The following is a 13,131-nucleotide window of genomic DNA, read 5'->3' as shown; positions in this document are numbered from 1 at the left end:
GGATGTAGTGGCCTTGCCACAGGTAAAGGACCTGCCACAGAAGCTTGGGTGTTTATAGAAGTGCTGGCCATTTCTGCTATCTCAGCCTATTTTCTTCATATCTCTCCCTTTCCCTCTCTCCTCCCTTTGTTTTTGTTTTTGAGACAAAGAGTTTCTCTGTGTAGCCCTGGCTATCCTAGAGCTTGATGTGTAGACCAGACTGGCCTTAAACTCACAGAGATCTGCCTGCCTCTGGCTCCTGAGTGCGGATTAAAGGCTTATGGAAGTCCTCTCTCACGTAGCTATCACCTTATGGGTATCTGTGACCAGGTTTAGTTGAGGAAAGTTGTCCATGCAGATAAGCAAAGCGGGGCTTCTTTAGGCTGTTTTTCATGTTTTAGCCATGGCCTTTGAGAATGTAGAGTGGGGTATCATTTCTTTTCTTCATTCCCTACAGGATTTATTTTGGAGAAGTTCAACTGAATGGCTTAGGAGAAGGTATGTATGCATTCATTCAGGCCAGAAACATTTGTGGTGTTAAGAGCTGTACCAACTTCAGAGAGGACTCAATTGCTACTTGGACACATGACTAACGTATAACACACCATAGCTTTAAACTGTATAATATAGTAAGGAGACATAAGGAGGCGAGTCAGTTGACTGAGGAGCTACTAGGATTGAAATAATTTTTCAGAAGTTTCAGCAGGAACTCAGTGTTTGGAACTTCTCCATCTCCTCCCCTCTTCTGCCCTTCCTTCCATCCCCTCACCTCACCTCACTTCATCTCTCTTTTCTTCCCCGTCCTCCATGCTGATTAAGCCCTGTGCCAGTGACCCAGCACTTTTCATTATGGTTTGTCTTCTGTGGTTTGCCTCTGCCTCTGTTTCTCTTCCACACTGCCTTGTACCAGGATTAAAGACGTATATACCACCAAATCCTGCCTTTTGTTTTTTTACAAACACTGGGTCAGTAGAAAAGAGTACTATCATGTGGAAACACACAGCATGTGGTTGCTTTCCTCATGCTGAGTGAGTAAGGCAGTGGCATACGATGGGTGGTATTGGCATCCTCTGGACATAAGTTGGTATTTCCTCTCTTCTAGGCTTCCAGACAGTTCGTGTTGGAACAGTGGGCACCCCCGTGGGTACCCTCACTCTTTCCTGTGCTTATAGAATTAACTTGGCGTTCATGTCCACCAGGTGAGGAAGAGACTAGGGGTCTGACAGAACTTCCTCAAGGAAGTTAAAGCTCTGCCTCCCTAGAGCTCCAAGGCCAAACCACAGCTCCTGCTGACGAGAGCTGAAAGCCACTCTTTCCAAAGAGTGCATTTGGGAGGGGAGAGAACATCACTGTCACGGTGGAGACTTTAAGTATCCCCAGCCATGATGTCCAGAAGTAGTTTGTGGCTTATCTTTAGAGACTGCAGTGTTAGGCTCTGGGTGGACCTGAAGTTTCTATGAAGTGATGGGCCCTCTGTGGACTTGAAGGAAGAAATTCTAGTAAATACTGCATTATGCTTATTGCATTCCAGGCAATTTGAGAGGACCCCACCTATCATGGGGATTATCATTGATCACTTTGTTGACCGTCCCTATCCCAGCTCCTCTCCTATGCACCCTTGCAATTACAGGTAAGCACTGAGAAGATGCTTCCCCCAAGCTGCAGCTAAGCAAAAGCAGCCACTGGACATGCGGGTAGAAATGAAAAGGCTAGTTTGGTTCTTGCTGCTGCCTGTTGGGTGCACCAAGGCCTGAGCCTCAGTGTCTAGGAACTTACTGGGTATTCAGGATCATGGTAGTGACGTCACTTTCTCCAAGTTATTTGGGGACTACAAGAGTGTCAGGAGTTTGTGAACTATGAAAAAGGTTTAAGGTTTTCGTCCGGCTTTATAATGCCTGCCTGGAACGTCTTACTGCGGCTCCCAGTCTTTCCTAACCACTATTTGCATACTTTGAAGTCGGCTACCATGTTTATATAAACTCCATCATCGTCCCTTCCTCTCTCCCCACGGTAGAACTGCTGAGGATGCTGGAGTCGCATACCCATCAGTGGAAGACTCTCAGGAAGTGTGTACCACATCTTTTTCCACATCCCCTCCCTCCCAGGTAGGAAAAGGGTTATGGGCTGTGTGTATTTGTGTGGGCCTTAGAGAATGCTGTCTAAACTTAGCTACATATGCCCTCTGGTGATGAGGTCACTAACCGGCATGTGTTGATTCACTTACTCCGTTTCTGTTTCTGTTTTGTTTTGATAGAGAGTTTCTCTGAGTAGCCCTGGCTGTCCTGGAACTCACTCTGTAAACCAGACTGGACTTAAACTCAGAGATCCACCTGCCTCTGCCTCCCAAATGCTAAGATTAAAGGCATGCACTGCACTACCTCTCCTGGCTTACTTTTCCTAATAAGTAATTAATTTGGGTTCATAATTGTGGAATATGTACCAAAGAGCCAGTAATTACCTAATATAAAATTAAAAACAACAACCAGAAGCACTGCTTTTATTAAAGTTGACACAGTCATCTGACTCCCTGTCCACATTCTCTATCCAAGCATTTCAACCACTAACTTTTCCACATGAGCAAGTCTTAAGTGGCCAACAGAGACTCTTTGAGTAAGTCATGGCCCTGAATTCTGATGCCAGCATCCTCAGAGGAAGCTCAGCCATAGCCTTATGTAATAGGCATGGGCTGAGACTGTGATCGCCCCACACGCCTCAGGTTCCTTTACCTTCTGCCTCATTGCTTCATCCTCTTCTGCTTTGACTTTAAATTTCTGCTTTGGAGTTGAGTGTTTTGCTATGAATTCTTGGCTGGCCTAGAGCGCACTGTGTGAACCAGGCTGCCTTTGAATGACTTGTGACCATTCTCCTTTCCTCTGCCTTCTGAGAGTACAAACATGCACTTCTTTCGTTTGTTTGAAACAAGGTCTCACAACTTGCAGTGCAGCCAAGACTGGCTTTGAATGCCTGATCCTCCTGTCTCCACCTCCCAAGTGCTAGGATCAGGCATGTATCACCATGCTCAGCTACTGATTTGTTAATGGGCAGATTTGTTGTTTTACATTAAAAATTTTTTTACTACATTTATTTATTTTCGGGGTCTAGGGTATGCCATTTCTGCCACATGAGGCAGTCAGATTTAAAGCTGAAACAGGAGAACCCCAGATAATTAGCATGTGTATAAAGCAGCTTTGGAATCCTAAATGTTTAGTACATTCAAGCTTTTATTCTCAAGTTCTGTCAACTACTAGACTACACACACACACACACACACACACACACACACACACACACACACAGAGTCACTCCCAGGATGTCATACAGAAATGTGGAATCCTAAATGTTTAGTACATTCAAGCTTTTATTCTCAAGTTCTGTCAACTACTAGACTACACACACACACACACACACACACACACACACACACACACACACACACACACACACACAGAGTCACTCCCAGGATGTCATACAGAAATGTGCACCTAAACTTCCTAACAATTTGGCCAGCACATTTCAGCTCTTTACCACTGTCTCTGCAGGCTGAGGGCGTCCTGATCAAGGCCAGGTCCCCAGTTCTGAGGTTTATCTCCATGTGCTCTAGGCCTCTCCCGAGTAGGCTGTTCCCTCACTTCCTCCCACGCTTTTCAGCTAACAACAGACTAATGCTTGGCTCAGGTTTCTGTTTGCCATGTCATTCCCACTTACGTCAGTTCATTTTCCAGCTGCCTGTCAAAGAAACAGGCTCATAGGACATGCCCTGAGATAAATGTCCCCTCCTGGTTGCTGCTTTGGGAAGCCAGCATGCTCTCTTCCCCATGTCTCTGAGCACTCTGTCCATCTGCTCACTGCTGCCCCTTCAGGAGGTTTCTCCCACTTCTTTCTCAAGTCCCTTTTCTTTTTCCTTGTTTCTCCTGTCTCTCTGTGTCTGTGCACAGTGTGTGTTTACTGTCACAAAGGCACATTTTCAGACCCCTACTCCTGTGGTGACGGACACTCTGAGGGTCCCCATGGCAGGACTGGCCTTTTCCCATCAAGTGAGTTCATAATGGGAAAGTGGGGATATAATCAGATGGCTTCTTTCTACTTAAAAAAATGAGCACAGTACAGGGTATAGTTATTTAGTCCCCAAGTGTTCTGTGGGATTATTTTAAGGCTTGGTAATTGATTTCAACAGGACATAGCCCCAACCGAGCTCCTGAAAATAGTGTTTTATTTACCCCTCCTCCCGATGATGTGAAAAGTACATAGAGTTATTTATATCAAATTTCCAAATAAGCAGTCCATGACTGGTAATCTTTCTGTTTTCAATATAAATAGGAACCGTCCGTACCCAGGGGTGATAGAGGTGTGATTAGAGAAGATTGTTTTAGTTTCAAATGGATCTCAAGGACAGGGAGAAAATAGGATGACTTGGGAAATGCACCCGAGGATTGCTCCCAGGGGATCTTCTGGGCTGGAAATAGGGAACCGGGGAGCCAGATGCTCACTAGAGGCCTTTGGAAGCTCTAGAGCTGGAATCCTAATCCCAGACCAAACAAGTCTTTTTCCTTACTGAAAAGGGCCTGGCCCACCCTTGCCCCTCATTCCACTGGAATCTGCTCCTGACTTTCTGCTGAGCTCCAGCATGGGTCACATGCTAGGATTGCCTTTTCTCTTTGCCTTTCCTCTGCCCCTCTGTTTTTCTCTTGCTCAGCTCTCAAGCTCTCGCCTTTCCTATCAGCCTGCTGTCCTGGGCCTTGGATCGGCTGACCTGGCTTATCCAGTAGTGTTTACTGCTGGCTTAAACACTACACACGCTCACCAGGTACCTTTCAAATGGGGAGGACCATGGGCTTCCCGGGGCTACCTCCCCCCAGAGGAGCAACAGAGTAACTTAGAGGACTTTAATGATTTTCTAAGTGGGTGGATCCTCAGCTTTCAGAAGGGAACGGTTTTGCCAGGGCTTCACTGTCTCTCTGCCCTTGTCCTGTGTAGTCACCATCACTCATGTCTTCCAGTAGACACATCCCAAGAGAATTAAGGTCCATGGTAGCCACCTACGTGGAGGATGCATTGCTGATGGGAAAGCTTATGAGGGTCACTGGCTGCTCAGCACTGCTATTGTTCACTTGTCTTTCCCTTCTCTCCAAAGCTGATGGTTCCTGGGAAGGAAGGTGGGGTGCCTCTTGCTCCCAACCACCCTGCTCATGGTGCCCAGGCTGATCAGGAGAGACTGGTGGTGCACATGCCTTCTGATGGAACCCACTGTGCAGCCACACCCTCCAGCAGGTGAGTCCCATCATGGCTCCTCCATGGTTCAGGCCACCTAGGGACCTGGATACCCTGATACACACAGACTTTGGCTTGACATTTTTTTTGTTCCCAAGGGGAAGTCTTAAAGGTTTTGAGAGTCTAATATTGCAGCTCATGTGTAAGGAAGCTATCAGAAATTTAGCTGCTCAGAAGAATAGCAGGGCTTTCCTTGTTCTTTTTTAATATTGTATGTGTATGCATGTGTATGCACACACATGGACTCGAGTGTAGGATGATGTCACAGGTGAGGCAGGCAAAAGATAGAAGGAGACCTGCCATTGGAAGAGAAGGAAGGATGGGCGGGAGAAAAGTTTGAAGGAAGAGTCGGAGACTGGAACAGAGAGAGGAAGAGACGGAGGGAGAGAGGGAGAAGCTGTGGCAGGACTATAGAGGCTGACGTAAAGATCTCGCTCTGTGTATTTACAGGTTATTATTAATGTTCTCAAGGGATGGATGGTACCGGGCTTTGTATATTTAAGTGGACAATTATATCTTACCAATTGGGTCAAAGGTTATTGTGTTGTGTGTTCTTTAATGTGAAGATTTAAGTGTAATGGAGTGTGGGGTGACTGGTCTGGGCCTCTGCGGAGTTAGGATGTGTTTCCGCAGAGACATCTAGCAGATATCTTGGGGCACTGTGGTGCTGGACCAAGCGGGATAAAAGACACCGATACTTTTTTTTACTTTTATATTTTTACAACAACACGCGAGCACATATACATATGTGCATACGTGCAGTTTGCACCCTGACTGTAAAGTGCCTGTTCCTTCCTGTACTTTAAAGCACTATCTCTGGAAGGCTACCCTGCAAGCTCTCCTTCCCTGTCTCCCTTGGTTTGGACAGCCTTAGGATAATAAGAATAGCATGCTCCTCCCCCTGGAGCTTTTTCATTGGGAAAATGCCTGATGTACTTTTTCATCAGCATAGTGGTGGGAGGGGAAATCTTTGGAAATACTGTGTGCCATTCAGGGAAAATGATTTATTTTATTCCTGTCTTATCAAATGTTGATCTTTTTTTCACCTCAACCCCAATCACAATCAAAAGAAGATCTATTAGTCACCTGGCACCCCAGTTTTCTGATCCTGAACTCTGATATGTCTGGGAGTAGCTGACGATATGGACCCTGGATGGTGAGGGCTCTGGCTGTCAGGTCTTAGGAACTCAGAAGCCTTCTCCTCAGTATTGAGATTAGAGGCATGGATCACCAAACCCAGCTTTAAACTGTAGAGTCTCATGGTATTTTTACCATCAGAAACAAGGGGGCTAAAATGTGAGGTTTGTTATGGTACTGATGAATGCTAACCTGTGCCTGTGGGAGTTGCTTACTGTGTCTGGCTAATAATGTGTTAGATTGTCACGGGCATTTCTGATAGGATTTTATGTGAGCTTCACACTTTTGCAATGTAAAGTTCCATTCACATATGTGAACATCTTAGTTGTTGAACCAAGTCATCTTCTTCCAAGCCAAGAGTCAGGACAGTGGCAGCAGCCAGGCTTGTCCAGGCTGTGGCTCTACAGTTACTCCACAATGACTAGAGATGTTCTGTGGTTTGAGAAGAGCACCCACTTTCCTTTTCTTCTTCAGTGAGGACACTGAGACTGTATCTAACAGCAGTGAAGGACGGGCCTCACCCCATGACATCCTGGAAACTATCTTTGTCCGAAAAGTGGGAGCATTTGTCAACAAACCCATCAATCAGGTGATTTCTTTTGCTACTGCCTAAAGGCCTGTCTGTATTCTTAGAGTAAGGTCCCCTGTACAGTGTCCCATAGAACTGCTGAAATTGCTTGCAAAATTTATATGTGTGTAAGTTTGTCTTTGAATAGAATTAATAACCAGTAGACCTGAACTGGGATACATTGTTCCTCAGTATCTGTGACTAAGCATTCCCAGCCATATTCCCATAATCCTCTGCTGTGAACATAGATGATAGGGGACAGAGAGGCAAGGAAGCCAGGGTAGCACAGGGAACCTAGGGATTGGCCTAGGCTGTAGGCTGGCATCTTGTAAGAAAAGTGTGCTGCTAGGGGAGGGACAGGCAGGGATGCTTCTCTCTTTTATCTCTTCAGGTGACACTGACGAGTTTGGACATACCCTTTGCCATGTTTGCTCCCAAGAATTTGGAGCTGGAGGATGCTGATCCTATGGTGAGCTCACCAGTGACTACGAGTTTCCAGTAGATGGTACAGTAGTCATCCTTCTTGGGCAGTTAGTCTTCCACAGGACTTAAGCCAGGTTTTGTGGCTTACGGATTTGCAGCCAGCATTCATATTCTGTCTCTCTCTCTCTTTCTTTGTTTTGAGATAGAGACTTGTTACAAAGGTGAAGCTGGCTTAGAACTCTGCGTGGCCCAGGAAAATGCCCAACTTGAATTCTCCCGCCTCAGCCCCCTGAGTGCCGGGGTTCCAAGCATGCACCTCCATGTCCTCTTTAGTGTATTTCTACCATAACTGTCAGACAGCTCAGAGTAGTAGATGTTCTTCTCCTGAGGTCTGTACTGATTCTGCCTTCTTCTGAATTAGGTGAACCCTCCAGACTCCCCAGAGACCACGTCTCCCCTCCATGGCAGTCTGCACTCAGAGGGCTCCAGCGGGGGCAGCAGTGGCAATGCACATGATGACTTTGTCATGATTGACTTTGTAAGTTGCCATCACCACCCTTGATCTTTGCTCTTCTCTGGAGAGTAAACTTAGAAGCATCTGTTACCTGTGCACAAGATACCTCAGGATGGGGTGGTATACAGGCTACAGGGGGAAATGTTTGGAGACCCAAGGACAGCAAGGCTTTTAATATCATGTCTTTGCTTGAAATTCAACTTGGATAGGTTTTCCAAAAGCCTTTTCCTTAGGAGGATTTGAAGGGTCTAAGGGTCTAGGTCATAAGCCTAACCAGGGGGAGGAATGGCATCACTAGAGTGTAGTCCAGACAAGCAAGGTACAAAGACTGTTCCTCCCTCTCAGATGAGCCTAGAAGACACTTTTCTTGGCTAATTCCTGAAAAAGGAGTCTTGTGCATAGATTAACTCTTCTTTTTTTTTTTTTTTTAGTCCTTCATGGTTCAAAGATGAACTAATCCAAGTTTGTGTTGTTTTTAAAGAAACCAGCTTTTTCTAAAGACGACATTCTTCCAATGGACTTGGGGACCTTTTACCGTGAATTTCAGAATCCCCCTCAGCTGAGCAGCCTCTCCATAGATTTTGGAGCTCAGTCTATGGCAGAAGACTTGGTATGGAAACCCCTTCCCTTGCAGGGCTCCTCCCTAGCCTCCTCTCCTCAGCTGACAGCCACTCCTGTGCTCAGGTCTAGAGCTTTCTTCTCTTGTTCTGTACTGCCCTTGCCTTCTATCTTTACGGGAAGAGGAAAGGAGTCTTTTTAGCTGGCTGTCACCTTGGTCACACTTACAAGTCCATGGTGCCTGGCAGTTGTCCTAAATTGCCTTGAGCTTGTTTGCCTTTTTCACAGCACTTTAAAAATACTTGCTGTGTGTTTGTGCATGTGATGTGGCATGGGGGCAAGGGGTAATGTACATGCCAGCCATAACATATGTGTGGAGTTGAGATCAGAGGACTGCTTTGTAGAGTTGCTGTCTCCTGCCTTTACCTGGGTTCCAAAAACCAAACTTCTGTTACTAGGATCACACAATGAGTGCTTTTACTCAGAAGCCATATACCGGGCTCTTTTCTGCACTTTCTTGGTGTTGTTCACATTTGCTGGGCCTCATGTTTACTGCCAGGCTGACACGCGTGTACTGGACAGAGGAACACATCGGTCCTGAGTAAGGGTCAGCATTCTTGTCATCCTTAGAGGGCTTCCTCCTGCATTCAGCTCTTCTTATTATATGCTGGACCATATATCCTGAGACAGACTTTAGTCACAATGTCTCTGCATAAGGCCTTTCCTATTTCCTGCATCTGAAGAGCAGAAGTGTGCCCTGAACAAACTGCAGACTCAGGCACTTACACTATGAGGTGACAAGGCTCACTGTCTGGGGTAGGACTGTGTGCCCTGCAGAAATTCTAGGCCCCAGGAAATGCTCTTGGTTTGACTTAGCAGAAAGTCATGCCCAACAATAATGGTAAGGAGAAAACACTAAGAGTTAGTAGGGTATTTGTTTGTTTGTATGTGTTTGTCATAGAATTTCATAGCCCTGGCTGTCTGAGAACTCACTATAGAAACCAGGCTGGCCTCAAACCTAGAGACTCTCTGCCTCTACTGGGATTCAAAGTGTGCCCCCACACCTGTTCTTAACTTAAATGGGGCTGTCAAAGCACCAAACTAGTGCACATAATCTCACACTTTTTGTCTGTCTGTCTGCCTGTCTCTCTGATTTAACTAGGAACAAACCTGGGACTTGCCTATGTAAGCCAAGTACTCTACCACTGAAATTCACACCTCTCACCCCTACCCCATTCAGCAAAACATAGGTAAAGCTAAGCGTTTCACCATGAGTCTTATAAAATAGGTGTTCATTACAGAAGGGAACGTTTTTGATTGAGTGACTTGCCTATAGCAACGGTCAGAATGGTTTGGTCCTGAAGTGGGGAGCTCCTGAGCTTAGTGGTCTGAAAATTGGCTTGTACGAAGGAGAAACAAGGTCCAAGGGCTCCAGCTGTGACCCCTTAGTCAGTGCTAGCTCAGGCTTGCCTTTCACCTGGGCAGTGGCTCCTAGACTTCCCTCACATGTCCAAGCCACTTTAGTGTCTAAAGCCACCAACTTTTCCCAGGTCCCTTATGTTTAACCCCATTGTGAACAGTCACACTGCAGTTATAAGCCTTCTGGTGTATTTCTGTTGCTTAGCCCTGATCAAGAGGCAGGCAGCCCCTAGGGAAGATAGAGGACTAGGTTTTCATTAAATAGCTGGCACTGCAGGACAGGCTGGCAGCATATGACTGTCTTTTTCTTGGTTCTTTTTTATCCACTCCTCTAGCCAGTGTAAAGATTCAAGTGTTCAGCCCTCCCATGGACCTGTGTCAGCCTTATCCCTATTTTCCCAGGGCCTTTTGACATCCACAAAGTACAGGGGGGAGTCCCCTTTAAACTTGCTGGGTTCACTGAACTCTAATGCAGGGTTTTGGGGGTAGGGGGTGGACACATACCTTTAATCACAGCACTTAGGAGGCAGAAGCAGGCAGATCTCTGAGTTTGAGGCCAGCTTGATTTAAGGAAAGAGTTTCAAGACAGCCAGGGCTACCCAGAAAATCTTGTCTAAGAAACAAACAAAGAAACCATCCATCCAGTTTCATCCTAGTGTCTCCTGTACGTGCATGCCTATTATATGCAGGACGTTCCACCTTTATTTTCCTGTTGTCATGACTCTAGCTTTGTTTACCTGATGAGCTGTGGCTCACTTGGATTCATCAGGTTCCTGTGCAGCCCTGTGACACACACCACAACCCCCACACCTATCCCCACGCTGGATTTCTCCCCTCTCTCATCCCAGTGTCTGCTCAGCTGCTCTGCCTTAGGCACTGTCCAGTCCTTTTGATTTTTCCACTGATGACAGACTGGGTGCCTCTTCAAGGCTTTCTGGAGTAAGCCCCTTTCTTCTGCTTGCTACAGGACTCCTTACCAGAGAAGCTGGCTGTGCATGAGAAGAATGTCCGAGAATTTGATGCCTTCGTCGAAACCCTGCAGTAAAAGTGTCCCGAGTGTCTGCAGCATCCCCTTTCTGTGGACTCAGCAGAGAACCTCGTCTTCCTCAGCCTCTCCCCAGCCTCCATGCTGTTTCTAGCCAGGTGAAAGACAGGGTGGTTCCCCTATGGGACTTAGAAGTCTCTGCTCTTGGACTTCCTGGACTCATAGCAGCAGTCAGGCCCAATGGCAGGCTTGGGGGGAGCTGGCTGTGACAGCCTCAGCAAGGACTGTCCGCAGCACTTCACCAAGGGCGTCGTCTGCTCTTCCCTGCTGCCAGCCTCCTGCCTGGGTCTACCCGAGGCCAGCCCTACCTGCCTGTCCTTACCATCAATCACCTGACATTCCAGCTGGTGGCTGGGACACTGGGCAAAGCAAAAAGAGGAAGAAAACCAAGGAGACCAAGCAAGTCGAAGGAGGGCCCTGTGCACCAGTAGCTCCTGGACCACCCCACTCTCCCTCCCTCCTTTCTCCCCTTCCTTCCCTCTATCTTTACTCACTCCCTTTTCCCCACCTTCTTTCTTCTCTTCATCTCCCCCCCCCCTTCCATTCCTTGCCTTCCTGGGTCTGTGATTTTGATGATATGAAAGGCCTATCTGCCTAAAATGACACCTATTCCAAAGCTAGCCATCATCTCCCAAAGGCTGTACCAGCCTGTTTCTAGAATTTGTTATTGAGAGTCACAGAAAGGTTTTTTGTTTTTTGTTTTTTTTTCTTGGAGCTGGGGACCGAACCCAGGGCCTTGCGCTTGCTAGGCAAGCGCTCTACCACTGAGCTAAATCCCCAACCCCACAGAAAGGTTTTTTCCTCCTCGTTTTCCCTCGATCGCTGCTGCGTGGATATAGAACATGGTAAATATTTATTACTGTCAGAGAAATCAGATATTTTATAAAAGAAGTATGTTTGGGGTTAGCAGTTCTGCTGGGGAAGGAGGAGGGTTTCTCTGGGCTGTAGGCCTCCCGTGAAGATTACTCAGAACCTGTGCTACTGCTCTGAGGATCTTCCTGTCACACCTAAGGAGAGATCAGCAATGGGTCTGGCAAAGGCAAAGTAGCCCCCTCAAACTGTGTGTATGGAACTGAGCAGGCATCAGGCTTCCCGGCATGCTGCGTGCTCCTGCCGAGCATACTCTGTTGACACAGCATCTGTAATGTGACTAGCTCTGTTCTAGCAGCCCAGGAGGTCTCAGGTGTGTTCAGTGTGAGGACTCCTCAGAGGTGTGTTGCCCATGGTGCCCAGAGGAGCACTGTATAACCTGCTGCTCCAGCCCCTGAGCTGGAGCAGGACTAGGGAGCTGTTCCTCCCTCTCTCCCTCCCTCTAATTCCAGAGTCTGTACATGGCCCTGGGCTTACAAGCTGGATTGGTTCCCTTTTGAGAAACCAAAGCTGAGCCTATGGTTGACTTAAACCTTCAGGTATTGTTGCTTGAGTCAGTCAAGTGCCTCTGCCAGCCTGTCCTGTTCTTGTCCCTGGATCCTCACTGGCAGCAGCCGTTATGCATTGGAGCAGGTGGCTCTCAACTGCTGTTAGTAATCTGCATGTAACACTGGAGCCTTTCCCCTGTGCATGCTTTTGCTGCCACAGAGAAATGTGCCCAGCAGTGGTGGCCAAGTGCCATTGCAGCCTTTGGGTCAGGGGCACATTCATAGCCTACTGAACAGGATTTACCCCCCAGGGCCAGCACTAAAAGGGGGGTGAGGGCACGGATTCTTTTCAGGGCTCAGCCAGTGGCCTCTAGACAGCAGCCTTTATGTCCCAGATTCTTAAGAAAGAGGCCAGGGAAGCTGAGCGAAGCATCCTTCAAGGTGGCCTGTGCCCCTCAGTCCTACACAATGGAAGAAACAGGCTCTAGACAACTCCCGCAGCCAAGCTCAGGCTGGGACCAGGTGGCTGTGAAGCCCCTCCTCCAGTGCTTTGTTAGGAAATGAGAGCTACACTTGGAAATATAATCAAGAGATTTCCAATAAAGTTTTCTGTACTTTATAGCTTCCTATTCCAAATGTCTTGACAACCAGTCCACCATTCTCACCTCTGCAGTCACTGAGCCACCATCAGCTTCATAAGGAGGGAAGGGTAGAGCCTGAATTTCAGAGTCCTGAGTCTCTCAGGGCTCCTTCAGTCTTGGGCTCGACAAAGCCCCTGGCAGCCTTGGCTCTCTAGAGCCTTGTGTTGTTCCCCAAGACAGGGCTGTGTGGTTGAATATTCAGTGAAGTAGTACACATGAAG

At 47.3% G+C, this 13,131-nt stretch overlaps 1 protein-coding gene across 10 annotated transcripts in view; it reads left to right on the top strand.

Moving 5' to 3' along the window:
• The window catches only part of Atg13 (autophagy related 13), a 35,394-nt gene extending 22,506 nt beyond the window's left edge, over positions 1–12,888 (top strand). Inside the window, exons 7-18 of one of the 10 annotated variants that reach the window (XM_087653205.1) lie at positions 437–477; positions 1,082–1,178; positions 1,511–1,609; positions 1,994–2,084; positions 3,915–4,013; positions 4,700–4,783; positions 5,111–5,247; positions 6,859–6,973; positions 7,344–7,421; positions 7,797–7,913; positions 8,371–8,499; positions 10,834–12,888. In XM_087653205.1, the coding sequence (XP_087509331.1) occupies positions 437–477; positions 1,082–1,178; positions 1,511–1,609; positions 1,994–2,084; positions 3,915–4,013; positions 4,700–4,783; positions 5,111–5,247; positions 6,859–6,973; positions 7,344–7,421; positions 7,797–7,913; positions 8,371–8,499; positions 10,834–10,911 (1,165 nt within the window). In that variant the 3' untranslated portion in view covers positions 10,912–12,888. 10 annotated transcript variants of the gene reach the window in all.
• The last annotated feature ends 243 nt before the right edge of the window (positions 12,889–13,131 follow it).

Source organism: Rattus norvegicus, chromosome 3, assembly GCF_021556685.1.
Source record: "Rattus norvegicus strain SHRSP/BbbUtx chromosome 3, alternate assembly SHRSP_T2T, whole genome shotgun sequence".
Classification (NCBI taxonomy): domain Eukaryota; kingdom Metazoa; phylum Chordata; class Mammalia; order Rodentia; family Muridae; genus Rattus; species Rattus norvegicus.
This window is presented reverse-complemented; position numbering and strand designations above follow the sequence as displayed.